The sequence below is a fragment of the Crinia signifera genome, chromosome 7 (assembly GCF_055691185.1).
Source record: "Crinia signifera chromosome 7, ASM5569118v1, whole genome shotgun sequence".
Classification (NCBI taxonomy): Eukaryota; Metazoa; Chordata; class Amphibia; order Anura; family Myobatrachidae; genus Crinia; species Crinia signifera.
Genome location: NC_139223.1, coordinates 54,578,022 through 54,594,042, shown reverse-complemented (window position 1 = coordinate 54,594,042; position 16,021 = coordinate 54,578,022). Strand labels below are relative to the sequence as shown.

The 16,021-nt window shown below is 44.3% G+C and overlaps 1 protein-coding gene across 1 annotated transcript in view; it reads right to left on the bottom strand.

Moving 5' to 3' along the window:
- Window positions 1–16,021, bottom strand: part of BAIAP3 (BAI1 associated protein 3) — a 317,991-nt gene that overhangs the window by 57,001 nt on the left and 244,969 nt on the right. The window contains exons 16-17 of the mRNA XM_083153102.1: window positions 5,971–6,095; window positions 5,777–5,867 (exon numbers count right to left, since the gene is read on the bottom strand). Of these exons, the coding sequence (XP_083009228.1) occupies window positions 5,777–5,867; window positions 5,971–6,095 (216 nt within the window). The remainder of the gene's footprint in view (window positions 1–5,776; window positions 5,868–5,970; window positions 6,096–16,021) is intronic.

Here is a 16,021-nt window from a genome sequence, read left to right as displayed (position 1 = left end):
TGGAGGCCGAGAGCAGAGGTTACAGAGAGTAGTTTGGAAGCATGAGCTGCATATTTGATATTGAAATCACTTATGAAGATGGCAGAGATGTCAGAGGATAGGAGGCGAGGGAGCCAGGCAGAAACACCTTCCATAAATTGTAGGGGTTTGGGAGACAGACAGCTGCAACATGCGCAGGGGAAGGAGTGTAAATCCTGAGAGAGTGTACTTCAAATGATGTGAATGTGAGTGATGGAACCTGTGGTAGAACTGTGCATGTAAAAGAGGAAGATAGTAATATTCCAATCCCAGTAATATTCCAAACCTTCCGCCAGTACCCATTACTGGTACCTGGCCTGGTGTGTAAAGTGAAAGTGAAGACCACTGTGTGAGATTGCTGTTAGACAAGAACACAACATCACACTCATTTCAAATGCTTGAGTTCTTACACAAACATTTTATTCATTGAATGAAGCCTTGGTTGTAATTTGTATTAAATCAGTTAAAATGTTCATTTTTGAACTATTCCTTCTTCAGTTGGGATACATGCGAGTGTCACCTTTCTGTGGTGACATCTGGGTGCGACCCGAACCCGCTACACCATGGGTCTTCAACCTATGGCCCTCCAGATGTTGTGAAACTACATGTTCCAGCATGCATTGCCACATTTTTTCCTATAAGAGCATGCCAAAACTGTTCGGGCATGCTGGGAAATGTAGTTCCACAACATCTGGAGGGCCACAGGTTGAAGACCTGTGCGCTACACGCACATAATGATACCAACTGCTTGAACTGTCCTCTTACTGTTTTATTAGGGGTGGACCCTTTATCAATTGTTTTGAATAAGTATCACTTAAATTTTGGTGTACTGAGCCAGTGAACGTGTTGCTCAGGGCATTAGACTGTGGTATGTTAATGCGAAATGGACGAATAACATTAGATGTTGCAGGGCACTGATTGTAAGTACAAGCCACCACCTGACAGTGAGCACAGTTTATTGGATTACTGGAAAAGCTTTATAGAAAATCATGTATTTCAATATCCCGTGTTGTTGGGAACAGCTGTACTGTCTGTAACTAATAAACAGCATTCTCTCCATGCATCAGCCCAATGTTCTTTTCCTAAACATTTTATCATATTAAGGGATGATAAAGAGGATTAGTTACACGTTTAGGAACACGCTGCATAACACATTTGTTTACAGAAATGATCCATGAAGATTTATGTCTTTCCGGCACCAGACACGCACCCCTCGTTAGGACTTTTTAAAATACACTTTTTTTAAGTTTCCACTCCATCAGGATCTTACAAATATATTATCAGTTGCTTCTGGAATACAATTCTGTATGTACTGACGGCTTGGGCAAACATAACAGTTTAAGTGGGGGACTGCTCCTATATTCTGTTATTTATCCCATAATGGTAACCAGTGGCAATTAGACACCCCTCCTCTTTGGGCAGGGGGCTGCCGAAGAGGAAGCAGATGCCAGCCCGAGTCCCGACAACTTTGCAATGGATCAGGCAGGTGCCGGGACCAGCCCATGTCCAAACGCTGTGGTGTGACTGCACATGGGAAAACCCTGGCTTCTATGGGCTGCACTGACTGCAGGAAGCCAGCTCTCTACATATCACAGCATTGGCGGCATTCCCAGAGGGAGGGAACACCTCCCTGCATTGTGTCTCTGTGACTGTCGCAGTGAAGCCAGTGTAGTATCATGGACTGAATCTGGCTTCACTAACTCTGGACTGAGTGGCAGATTTTACTTGGGGCGGTCCTGCAGCCCATAGATAAAATCAACCACTGGTGCTGACATCTGAAAATGAATGCTGCCATGGAAGTGTGTGGCCCATATTATATTCTGAATACCACTCTACTAAAAACCCTGAGCTTACTGTAGATCAATCTCACAAACACAGGTCAAATTTTAACATGAGCTGAAACCCAGACAATTGGCTTAATGGGCCCATACACGGTGCGATCATTGCATGCGTTTTGAATGCGATCACATGTAATTCATTTGCATGCGATTTGCATGTGATGTGATGCGAAGCACGCAGTACCATCCATACCATCCAATCAGCTCCTATTGGCCATGGGCTGTGTTTACAATCTAACAGGAGCTGGTTGGCTAATACATTCCACGTTATAATGGTTCAAGGCTTAGTACATGTCTCACATATTACAGCCACAATGATCGCATCCTCATCATTAAAATGTCATTTGTTGCAGTGGTGAATTAAAATGACCACGGGTGCTGCTAGGACTGTGGACTGCTATGCTCATATCCCTGACAGACCACATTTGTGGGTCGCTTGACTGAAGTCAGAGAATCAGAGTGAACCAAATATTAACATTTCGCATAACTCTAAATGTAATAATCCAATTCCAACCTACACTGATCACCCTGGCACGATGTAGATCGCCTTGTACAGATAGGCTGTCATATACAGTCACGCTGAAGGTCAGTTCTGGTGATTCATATGCATATGTCAAATAAAACTGAATGTAGCCAGACTCAAAGCCGCCCAGGACTCGCTCCCTCTACCCCTGGCACAAGGGATGTCATGAGATTAGAGAACAAGGTCTGGGAGCAGGAATATGGTGCCGGATTATGGACGCAGCCTGGGTCTATATATTAGTATTACTGTGCTGCCATGGAGATGGGGCTATATTTATGTGGAGGCCTGGAGCTGTTGCTCCACTTGCCCCACTGATAATCTGGCCATGCTGCAGACTACAGCAATATGCAGTTCTGACTGACTTTTATTTCCAAAGGGGAGAAAAATGATTCGATGGTCGGAGACCATTGATGATTTCTCTCATCACCGGCCGCCTGCGTGTGGACGTGTTCTCGTACACATCCCCTTGCATGTTAGCGAGGGGATGAGGGCGGCAGTGGGGTGGTGGGCGGTGCTGACCTGTTCGCTAGGTCAATCATGAAAATCTCACGTCGACCTTTTCACGTGTTGACTATTACCTTGTAGATATTTAGCTTGTGTCGACATATTGTCCATGTTGACATAATGCATTTAAACAAGAAACAAATGTAGTTGCGTTAAATTACAAAACCAGGTATTGCAACAATTTAGGGAATGAGAGAAATATCAAAATTTATTATAAAAGCACTTTTGTACTCACAGCAAAAATTAAAAAAGGAGGCTATATTAGCCTAAGGGTAAAAATGGGTGGAATAGCTGCTATGAATGGTGTTTGTATTTGTGTAACAGTCACCTCAACTCCTTATGTGTCCTTTTCCTTTTTTTGGGCCCAAAAAGATGCGGTAGTCCTGTTATGTGATCTTGTGTTGTCCGCCTCAGCACTTCCTCCAATCCGTATTGGGAGAGGGCTTTTCCTCCACAGAGATGGAATATCTGAAGTCTGGGGGTTCCCTTGATTTCCACAGGCCAATTAGAGCGGTGGCATTCCTCCACACAAGTTAGCATGGTCTGTTTGGAAAGTCCTGTATCCTTGGGCAGCTTAGATGGATATAGCTGTAACCACAATTGGAGCAAGGCACATACTGTATAGTTAGGATGGAGGTGAGCGGTAGCAGCAATCCCAGGTGTACCAATAACCAACGCGTTTCTCAGCTGATGTGGCTTTTTTTAAAGAAAAAACTACCGCACCTTTTTGGGCCCAAAAAAGGAAAAGGACACATAAGGAGTTGAGGTGACTGTTACACAAATACAAACACCATTCATAGCAGCTATTCCACCCATTTTTACCCTTAGACTAATATAGCCTCCTTTTTAAATTTTTGCTGCGAGTACAAAAGTGCTTTTATAATAAATTTTGATATTTCTCTCATTCCCTAAATTGTTGCAATACCTGGTTTTGTAATTTAGTGCAACTACATTTGTTTCTTGTTTAAATGCATTATGTCAACATGGACAATATGTCGACACAAGCTAAATATCTACAAGGTAATAGTCAACACGTGAAAAGGTCGACGTGAGATTTTCATGATTGACCTAGCGAACAGGTCAGCACCGCCCACCACCCCACTGCCGCCCTCATCCCCTTCGCTAACATGCAAGGGGATGTGTACGACAACACGTCCACGCGCAGGCGGCCGGAGATGAGAGAAATCATCAATGGTCTCCGACCATCGAATCATTTTTCTCCCCTTTGGAAATAAAAGTCAGTCAGAACTGACTTTTATTTCAGACGGAGATGTCCGAAAAGGGGGCAGGCGCTGACAGGGGAATGCCAAGTGTTTACCCCGTAAACGCTGGGTGTTCCCCTGCTCCAGCAGCCCCTGCCCGACCTCTCTGGAGCAAACGGCTTTCACTCCCGGGTTTGCACATAGGCATTGATGGAAACACTCTTAAAAGAAAGAGTTGTAGAATATCTCAAAACCAGCAATTTACAGGATCCAAAACAGCATGGGTTTACTGGGGGAAGATCATGTCAAACAAATCTTATTGACTTTTTTGACTGGGTGACTAAAGTAATAGATCAAGGTGGGGCTGTAGATGTAGCTTATCTAGACTTTAGTAAGGCTTTTGACACTGTCCCACATCGCAGACTGTTAAATAAACTTGAAAGCTTGGGATTGGATTCTAAGATAGTTGAATGGATAAGAGCATGGTTGCAGGACAGAAAACAGAGAGTTGTAGTAAACGGAGTACAGTCAAAGGAGGGAAAGGTTACAAGTGGAGTACCCCAGGGATCTGTACTTGGACCAGTGCTTTTTAATATCTTTATTGGTGATATTGCAAATGGAATTGAGGGTAAAATGTGCCTTTTTGCAGATGACACAAAGGTATGCAACAGGGTAGACACACCAGGAGGGGTAAAACAAATGATTGATGATCTAGGTAGATTAGAGGAATGGTCAAGAGCATGGCAACTACAGTTTAATGCCAAAAAATGCAAAATCATGCACTTGGGTTGCAAAAATCCAAAGACTAAATATAGTATAAATGGCACTATAATGGAAACTACTGAGGAAGAGAGGGATCTAGGTGTCACTATTTCAGGGGACTTAAAGGCAGGTAGGCAATGTAACAAAGCAATGAAGAAGGCAAGTCAGATGCTTGGTTGCATAGGGAGAGGTATCAGCAGTAGAAAGAAAGAAGTAATAATGCCACTGTATAGGTCATTGGTACGACCTCATCTAGAGTATTGTGTTCAGTTCTGGAGGCCATATCTCCAGAAGGATATAAATACATTAGAGACTGTACAAAGAAGAGCAACTAAAATGGTGCATGGCCTACATCACAAAACGTACCAGGAAAGACTAAAAGATCTTAATATGTATACTTTAGAGCAGAGAAGGGAAAGGGGGGACATGATAGAAACTTTCAAATATATCAAGGGTTTTAACAAGGTACAGGTGGGAGACATTCTTCACAGGAAGAGGAGCAGCAGAACACGAGGACATGCACTGAAACTAGAGGGAGGAAGATTCAGGGGAAATTTGAGGAAGAATTACTTCACAGAAAGAGTAGTAGATAAGTGGAATAGCCTCAAATCAGAGGTGGTAGAGGCAAATACAGTAGTACAATTTAAACATGCTTGGGATAGGCATATTGATATCCTTACAAAAAAATAAGGATCAAATATGGTTTGAGGTAACATGTTTAAAAAAGGGGCAGACTAGATGGGCCAAGTGGTTCTTATCTGCCGTCAAATTCTATGTTTCTATAAACGCAAACATCAGAAGGAGATAAATTCGGACATTTACAAGTCCTCTGAATCAGCCCCAAAATGTCTGTCCCCGGTCTGTTTGCCCACTGCAACTATCATTGCACCAAGGGTTGTGGGCTGCCATTATAGAGAGAAGAACTATACCTTTAGCACAGTTGCGATTTCCAGATGCAGCTCATTGTGGAAAGGGCAGACCGTCTTAAACGCTTGCATGTTCTGTATTTGATTTAGACACCTGTCGAGAGACAAATCAGGGCAAATACTGAGTGTAGCTATATACATGCCTGTAGCTGAGTAGTCTGCTGTTATTGGTTACAGCTTATACAGCTGTGCGTTACCTTAGCATGAATTCTAGCCGGCTGATAACTGTAGTATTGAAGACGGGGAAGTTCTCCCTCAGTTTTTTCAGCAGCAAGAGACAATATTCAGTGAAGAGGGTGAAACTTTCAGCCAAGCTTTGCTCCTGGAATATTGGAAACAGAAAACTTGGTTTGTGAACAATGAATGTACTCACGTCAAGAGAAGATGTCACATAATGTATAGCTAAAGCAGCATTTCAAGCAATATGACATGAGAATCACCTGCAGAAATATCACTGTGTATGTCACTGTAATAAAATGGCACAGAACAGGCAATACAAATGGCAGATGTGATATGGTATGCATCATCTCCTACAGACAGGGGAAGCAGTTGTTTTGTATTTATGGACAAATATTTATGTGATGGACGTTGGTTCTGGCACCTCCTCTGTGTGGAATGGGTCTGGTGGCTGCCTAGCTCTAGTCTTGCCATAAACAGCAGGAGGACCATCGTTTGGTCATGCCTGCTCTATGTAACGAGTAGCACAAGATCTCAAACTGGTATGCGGTCATTAGTGTAGGTTGACAATGTCTAGTTCAACAGTGAAAAGGTCGAGGGCTATTGGTCGACAGTCAAAAGGTTGACAAATGGAAAAAGTCAACATGCGTTGATATGGGCAAATGGTCGACATAGTTAAAACGTAAAAAGGTCAACATGAGTTTTTTGTTTTTTTTTAACCGACGTATTCATACTTTACCATCCCATTGGGCATAGCGGGAGCCTAAAATAGTGAGCCAAGTGTAGTGAGGAACCGTGCCCAAAGCATGGCGAGCACACCGAGTGCCAGGCGAGGGGCTGCAGTAAACTTATGTGGTATCTATATTGACCTATGTCGACATAGACACCCAAAAAGTGAAAAAACCCACTTCGACCTTTTCCCCTGTCGAACTTTTCCATGGCAAAATGTAGCTTGTGTCGATATTTCAACCATGTCGAACAAACACATTTTGACTGTCGACCAATAGTGGTCGACCTTTTGGCCGTCTACCTATTGACCCATACCCTCCTAATCAAGTTATTCAGATGTTGTATGGTGCATGTTGGTGATTGGCGTATTCGGTCATCATACTACAGTACCATGAATCGTGACAGAATTCATTGTAAAGAGTCAAGAGACTCATATAGAGGACCACTAAACCTCAAGAATACATTTTTAGAAATTAAGTAAAATATGTTGTTAAAGGATACAGGTGTAAGGGGAGAGTTATGTATATTACTTATATTTACTAATACTTACCTATACCCCTTTCTCAATGCAAATGCCATGCCCGGAATTTGTACACGGGATTGCGGTGTTTAGCTGCTCACAGCAACCTGGCTTATTGCCAGGTTGCTGACTTCATCCAAGGGGCGGGCGGATTGGTGGGGCATCCGGCAGAGGCGTGGAAGGAGGCAGCACTGGGGTGACGCTGCTGCCTTTTCCATAGAAGTGAACGGGACCCAGGTCGTTATCTGTTCGCACAGCCCAGGAACCCGGGTCCGACCCGGGAACAACACTTCTTTTATCCTGGGTCGGATTATCGGGTTGCTGGTCCCGGGATATCATAAATGATCCCCTTTCACACCGCACACCGACCCGTGTCGACCCGGCAACAATCCGGGATCCACCCTGGTTATTTGTGCAGTATAAAAGGGGTATGAGCATTGATTTGAAATTCCAGCAAATTTGCTTAAATTTTCCAGCTGTTTCCATCTCACCGATAAGCTAAAGGCAAAACCAATGCAAAAACAGAACAAAATTAGTTGTCTTTGCGAGGTATATATGTGTGAAGAGCTGCATGGATACATTGGTTGCATGCAGGCAGCCTTGTAAATATATGGGGTTTTGTAAATAAAATAATACCTGAGCTTTAGGCGAAAGGACCTGAAAATCAGCAATCACAAAAAAAAAAAAACTCTGTAGATTCTGAGATTTTTTACCCTCCAGATTTAAAGATCTCCCAGTTCACCAATCTGTACCATTACTGCTAAGGGGCCCATACATCAGGAATCTGCAATATAGGATTTGCAGGTTTATTTTTATTTATTATTTTCAATTGTGAAAATGCCCATACAACACCTAACTGTAATCTCTAAAGCAGTGATTGTCTGAATTGGAGGAATTTTATGATTGTCAAAACGGTCGCACAAAAGACCGATCATCACCCTTTATTAGCAACAGCAAGTCTGATCCGACACAGATTAACCAACAAGTTGGTCAATCTGCAATGGCGACTGTGATCACTTTTTGTTCACAATCATCAATTGGGGAAGCCCATATGTCAGCAATGGTTTAGGGCAAACAAAACTGGGTACTTGTGTATTATGTAACTGAGTGAAGGGGGGTGTTTGCAAGAAGCAAACCAAAAGACAAATGTGCCTTTTTGGGCGCACTCTTTGTATAAATTTGATATGGTTACTGTATTAAAACATAACTTTTAATAGGCTTCTTACACTAAAATATTGAGAGCATCCGTCAGTTTTTGATCAGTCATTTAATATAAATTCAATTGACTGTCACTCAAAAAATCACATATAACATTTAACTGAGACATGGACGGACAAACATTTAAGAAACATATTGTATTAGTAGCCTGTCTGAATGGGCATCATGATATCAATCAATTATTGAATTAACTTGGTACAATACCAATTTCTCTGTTGTATTGTCAAAAGATAAAAATATTAAATGCCTTGGCAGAACATCAACTTATAGCTCAGCCGCTACAGTTCGGACCATCACTCATGCTCTTGAATAGGAGTATCAATATCGAATCACTTGCTACGCCTTAAAAGCAGGTGGAAGAGGGGGAAATCACTGAAGATAGATGGAAATATGAGAAAGAAGAAAAGGAAATAGGGAGAAGAAATGACCCCCGTGAACAGTACTCCTACAACCGGTGGCTCCTGAGTGTCTACTGTTCATTCACCCGTCTGAGTTACCAGCCAGTCAGTTCACCAGGAGTCTCCTCTCTGGTTAGTGAACTGGCCCCATCCAGGTAATGCTGGATTATGGCCTTAGGGGAATACGTGGGTAACCTGTTGGACTGAGTGTTGAATGAGAGTACCAGGTTGGTTGTTTATGGGGGAGTTACGGTACAGTGCGGACTGAGGAAGCCCCAGGCGAAACGCGTCCCCGCCACCGCCAGCCGCACTTGTACGGACCATCCTTCGCCTCACACACCGACAGAGCAACAGAGAAGTTACCTGCCAGCTGCCGCACACGAGAAACGCTGTCTCCGGCTGGAGAAAACTAGCGTACATAGGAGGTAACTCACGCCGCAGCTCAGCTGAGTCTGCGAGCGTCGGACACTGCAGATTTAAATTAGATTAACACAAACTGCAGTGTGATCTATCGTTTCTTATATGTATAATATATTTATGTGGAATGGTAATGGATCTATGTAGGCGTGACATATGCTAACTACTGCATTCATTGTATATGCGATTGTTTGTGGCCGGCCATTAAGCTTAAACAGCCAAAACATTGGTAATGAACCTGCAGCCACTAATGAGCGGAACCCAACTGGTATAGTGAACCTAGATTAGTCCAATACCTTTATAGATTGTACTGTAGCTAGTGTATGTAGCCATTCTTTCACTTGCAGCTTCAAATTTATTGTCGGCAGCATAGACTTCTCATTCTATGTAACAGACATGGTCTAACGGTCTAAAAAAATTTTTTTGTGCTTATTTCTAAGCTGTGCCAACAAGTCACAGCTGTGTCTTGATACATTTATTTAATAGCAGCGTATACCTGTTTTATGGTCCAATCTGTGTGGGTACAGTTTATTAAATTTTGATGCCAGATGTATGTAGGTGTTATCTTCAGCTGATATGTTGTTTTTTCTTGCACCTATCTTCTTAAATGGTGCCAGATATATGTATGGTTTATTTTCAGCTGATACGTCATTGTGCACCTATCTGACCTCCCATTAAACAGATAGTTTGAAATAACAATACATAGAGTGTCAGCAAGTGCATTTATGTAACATTATTCAGGGCAAATGTTACTTTTGTTTGAATACATGCATATAACTTACACTGTATCCATTTTAGATAATATAGTAGTGATCTAACATCTACAGGAACCCACTGTCTTATATATAAACCATTGAACTTGCTGCAAACCCTTTTTAGGTGGAAATTCATCCAATTAAGGCACTACCAATTAATTGGTTGTGATTCGGTACACACTGTGACATCTAGAGCTGTGCTGTGTGTCACCTACCCAATGCAGAATAATATAGAGCACCTGGAGGAGATCACCACTGTTTAATTTAATTCTTAAAAAATTTTCTTTCCTTTTCTGCTACACTCCTACTTTTCTTTCAAAATCTTTCTTCCTATGTTGGTTAGGTATCCGTCTAATTGGGACTCTCTCATCAGTGATTCGATGCTTGCAGATCTCTGAAAGCAGAAGCCCAATTGATTGGTCAACCGGCAACTCAATACTGGGATTCACACGTTTCATAAACACTCTCTCATCCATCCAGCCTGTGGTGTCTCCCTGCAATACTGAAAAGCATCAGGGTGACCCACAGAGCTGGTTTGGAAAGCAGAAGTGCACTGTACCGTAACTCCCCCATAAACAACCAACCTGGTACTCTCATTCAACACTCAGTCCAACAGGTTACCCACGTATTCCCCTAAGGCCATAATCCAGCATTACCTGGATGGGGCCAGTTCACTAACCAGAGAGGAGACTCCTGGTGAACTGACTGGCTGGTAACTCAGACGGGTGAATGAACAGTAGACACTCAGGAGCCACCGGTTGTAGGAGTACTGTTCACGGTGGTCATTTCTTCTCCCTATTTCCTTTTCTTCTTTCTCATATTTCCATCTATCTTCAGTGATTTCCCCCTCTTCCACCTGCTTTTAAGGCGTAGCAAGTGATTCGATATTGATACTCCTATTCAAGAGCATGAGTGATGGTCCGAACTGTAGCGGCTGAGCTATAAGTTGATGTTCTGCCAAGGCATTTAATATTTTTATCTTTTGACAATACAACAGAGAAATTGGTATTGTACCAAGTTAATTCAATAATTGATTGATATCATGATGCCCATTCAGACAGGCTACTAATACAATATGTTTCTTAAATGTTTGTCCGTCCATGTCTCAGTTGAATGTTATATGTGATTTTTTGAGTGACAGTCAATTGAATTTATATTAAATGACTGATCAAAAACTGACGGATGCTCTCAATATTTTAGTGTAAGAAGCCTATTAAAAGTTATGTTTTAATACAGTAACCATATCAAATTTATACAAAGAGTGCGCCCAAAAAGGCACATTTGTCTTTTGGTTTGCTTCTTGCAAACACCCCCCTTCACTCAGTTACAAATACTGAATGTGTTGGGCGCACCACCAATCCAAGACTACCTTAATTTTGTATGAGCAGTCCAGTATATTGGTTTTTTCAATGCTTTTCATATAAGTATATAATTATGATCTAGTCTGTGCGGATCCACACCCCCTCTTTTTTTTTTGTTACTTGTGTATTATCACAGCGCCCCCGATATTAAGTCGCACGATTTTTCATCGCATCGCATGCCATTGCATGCCATACACCCGATGCACAGCGATGCGATTTAAGCCCCCTATACGATTTTAAATTGTATAAGCACCCTAATGGGTGCTTACAATGTTAAATGCACCCCCATGCCACCCCCAGTATGAACGTGAACCCGAAGCGTGGCAAGCCCAGCGAGCCCGCGAGGGGCGGCGGTACGCGTCCTCTGACCTTTTCATACCCCCACTATCCACGTCGGCGTGGAGTTGATTATATATAGTGTGGCGAGCGCAGCGAGCCCTGCAAGGGGACGCGTATTACTTAACATGTCTTCCGCGTCCGCTCGCCATGCTCGCCACGCCGACGTGGATAGTGGGGGTATGAAAAGATCGGAGGATGCGTACCGCCGCCCCTCGCGGCCTCGCTGCGCTCGCCACTCTTCAGGTTCACGTTCATACTGAGGGTTGCGTGGGGGTCCATTTAACATTGTAAGCCCCCATTAGGGCGCTTATACAATTTATAATCGCATCGCATTGTATGGCATTGTATGCCAATATACAATGCCATACAATTTTAACATTGTATGACATCGGGGGACATCACGGAACATCGCATGCCTTATGGTATGCGATGCGATGCGATGGGCGCCGTGATAATACACAAGTACCCAAAACTGTCTAATTGCCCCAATCCATCGCCAATGTATGGGCAGATATACATTGCAGGTTTATTTGTACAATTATCTGCAAAACACCAGATTGCCCCAATCAATGTATGGGGGCCTTAAGACTGCCAACAATAGACTTTACCAGCCAGAGCTGGTGCTTTATAGCTGGGGTCTCCCAACCATTGTGCCAGGCTGGTTAGCACCCGGGCTGAATTCCCTAAGAAGGGGGAGAGACCTGCAATGAAAATGCACTCTGGGGCTTTAGGTGTTGGGGTTATAACTGCAGGCATAATTCCTGGCACACCACAGGCCTCTACAAGTCCTGTGTTACCAGAGTTTAAAAGCTGCCACTGAAGATCCACAACTGCCAGAACAACCTGACAACCATGGCCAGCTAGTACCTGCAGTACACCTGTAAAAAATATATATTGTATTTATCAGGGCCAGACTGGCCATCTGGCACTTCTGGCAAATGCCAGAAGGGCCGATGGCCTTGTGGGCCGATTTTGTGCAAAAAGTTCACAGAACTTTCTGCAGTAGCACTGAGCCCGCTGCCTCAAGTCCAGGGCTTCACTGTGTGCCGCACCGCCCCCGCATCATTTGCATATTGACACCGCAGCATCATGACATCATGACGCGGCCGCACCTGAGCCCGCTGCCTCCCTGCCCGTCACTGTATGCCATGCCACCGCATCATTTGCATATTGACGCCATGATTCAGCAGCGTCATGACACGGGTGCTGCCTCCTGCCCATCACTATGTGCTGCCCGTACATCATTTGCATGACACGGCCGTACCTGACCCGCCGGCGCTGCCATCAAGTCTGAGGGGGGAGCTGAGGGGCCGGTCACGTGAGTCATCATGCATCATTCATTTCCCGCGGTCGGGAGAAGCTGCACGGTGCCACGGCGGGGTTCTGTTTAAACAGAGGGCCGGGCAGAGCCAGTCATGTGGTGTAGTCGGATCCGTCCTGCTGTGCCAGTGCCACAGCCAGTGCCACTATGCACCTCTGACTTATCTCTGCTGCCTATGGCTGCTGCAACCCGCACTGCAGTCTGCAGTGCAGACTCAGTGAGACTTCTTCACTGACTTCTTGTCTGAGACAAGGTAAATTTGCACCCAGCCTCAGCCAGTAGGAATAATTTCCATGGCCCATAATAATGTGTAATGGCCATAAGGATTGTGTCATATTCTGTAATGGGCGTTAGAGTGTATGCCATAATGTGTAATGGACATAACGGTGAGTGTCATAATATGTAATGGCCGTTACGGTGTGTGTGTCATAATGTGTAATGGGCATAACAATGTGTTCCATAATATGTAATGGGCATTACGGTGTGTGTGTGTCATAATGTGTAATGGGCATAACGGTGTGTTCCCTAATGTGTAATGGGTATTGCGGTGTGTTCCATAATGTGTAATGCCGCCTTTTGTGTGATGCCACGCCTCCTTTCCATGAGACCACGCCCCCTTTTCACAGAGCAAGGGTCCCGCCTGCTTCAGGTGGGCCTGTGTGCTCAAAATGCCAGGGCCGATTTCTGGTCCCAGTCCGGCCCTGTTATTTATAATGACAAGATACACACACCCCGTATTGTTAAAACAAGACAACTGCACACATTTGTTGTGTTACAATTAGTCAAAGTCAGGTATGATCTTCCTCAGTCCATGGGGGGGAATTCAATCCTCCTGACCGATATTTCTGATAGTTGGAAATATCTGCCAGGACCAATTGAAACCCAATGCTGCAATCGAGATTCAATGCTGCAGATTCCCCTTTGATAAAAGTCAAATTTGCATTGTCGGAAACGGACACTAAATTATTGAATTAGCAGCCAGTTTCGTAAAAAAAAGATTAGCCGATCCACATCTTTTTCGACTTTTGCAATGTCTTCAACAGTCGGAAAAAAAGGAAAAACATTGAATAGGTTGAATGTTAAGTCGACCTTTTCTAGGTGTAGACTGACAAAATTTGCTCCTGACGGAATACTTCCCATGTGGGCATTGACATACTTGGATTTGTCTGTGCTAGCTGTTTTTACCTTGGGGTGGGGAGGTGGAGGGTGTCTGGATATTTTTGACGATGAGATCCCCCTAAACAATCCAGCCCAGCGGTTTGTGCCCTCTTGTACCTTTTGCAGCTTGATAGCAATTGTATTGGTAGATTAGAAACTGGATGGAAGTGACAGTTCTCTCAATGCGACATGAATCAAGTCTGTTTCCAAAACCCTTATGAGACCAAGAAGGCTGATTTCCCTCCCAGATCACATTGTTCTTTTTCTGACAAAATATCTGAGAAAAGAACAAAACCCCCCAAACTAAATAAAAACAAATTTAGAGTCAGCGGGTGATAAATCGATATATCCACATTCCAGTCATACTCTGCTTGCCTGTGTACTAAATACGTGATGCTGCTGGGCCATGTGTGATTTGGCTGCAGACTTTCAAACGAGTCACAAATGAAATTTGAGCTCCCGGGCTGATGTTGGATGCCGATCTCCTAGGCAGCTCCGCTAGTCACAGTGTTCCCAGTCATTTCCTCTGCTACAGCTGCAACACTACATTTAGACCACAGGCATGTGTGATGTCCTTCATTATGACAAGATTATGTATGCTTCTAGATACAGATTTGTAAGGACAAAGATAATGATGGGAGATTGGGAAGGATTCATGTTTGTATGTAAAGCAAAGAAGCACCCAAACGGGAAAAACCATGTGGGCGCGATGCAGGGCCAGATTAAGGGGGGGCTCAGGGGTTAGTACCATTGGGCCCCCCTCTATCTAGGGCCCCCTGTGGTCAGCATGTATTTTTTTTTTACATTTAGTTTTGGCTAAAGGTTTTGTGTATGGCAGTGGGGTAGTGCTGCAGCTTCACCTATCTGCCAATGTGACAATGATTAATGGTGCTGAGCATAGGTAGCCAAGGCACACTGACTGCACAAGTGTGCAGTGCATTACTGGGAGTTGACCTATGAGACTTTGCTCTAGAGGTCAGAGGCTGAGAAGCTTGTGCTGAGCTCTGATTGATGGAGCTCATCACCAGGGCCGCCACTAGAACTGTTGGGGCCTGGGACTGACCTACAGTCCGGGCCACCAGCGGCACAGTGCTACATCCCCGTCTGTAAACCCTAAACCCCCCTCGCGCCAGCCCATCCGTGCCAGCATCCCGCTTCCCCCTACCCATTACCATTACTTACCATCACGCAGCATCTCCCTCTGGCTCTTTCAGCCTCCACCGCCGGTCAGGTCCGGAGCGCACACTACACAGTGCAGCCTGCATAGTGTCAAGCCCCTCTGTGTCCTGGACTCTGCAGGCTGCACTGTGCATTGTGCGTGCCTGGCTGGGGGACCACCGGCCCAGGAGGGGGAGGTGGTGTGCGGGTGCCCGGGGGGGGGGGGGAATGCCCGGGCCCCTCCAGAGGACAGCTGTACACAGGTCACCCCCCTGTCAGCGGCCCTGCTCATCACATGCTTCTCCGGCGCATGGAAGACAGCAGCAGCAACCTTGTCATGGGAGGGTTTTTAATCAGAGGAAGCGCTGAGCTTGTGAGGTCTCCTACAGAGTAATGTAGAGAGGGACAAACACAGGCTTTTCATGTGGTATATATATATATATATATATATATATATATATATATATATATATATTAATCCCCCGCACTGCAGTTACCCATTGACCAAGTTTATACTGCCTTTGCTTTGTGTTTTGACATAATATGTATGTAATATTCTTCCGTGCAGTTTGCGGCCAGTAATGAGTGGGAGGGGCCCCCCCTGTGTAAAATGACCCAGGCCCCCCCGAAGGTTTCATCCGCCCCGTTACAGATGTAACATGTGCAGAGAGAGTTAGGTGAAGTGTTTCTTTAAATT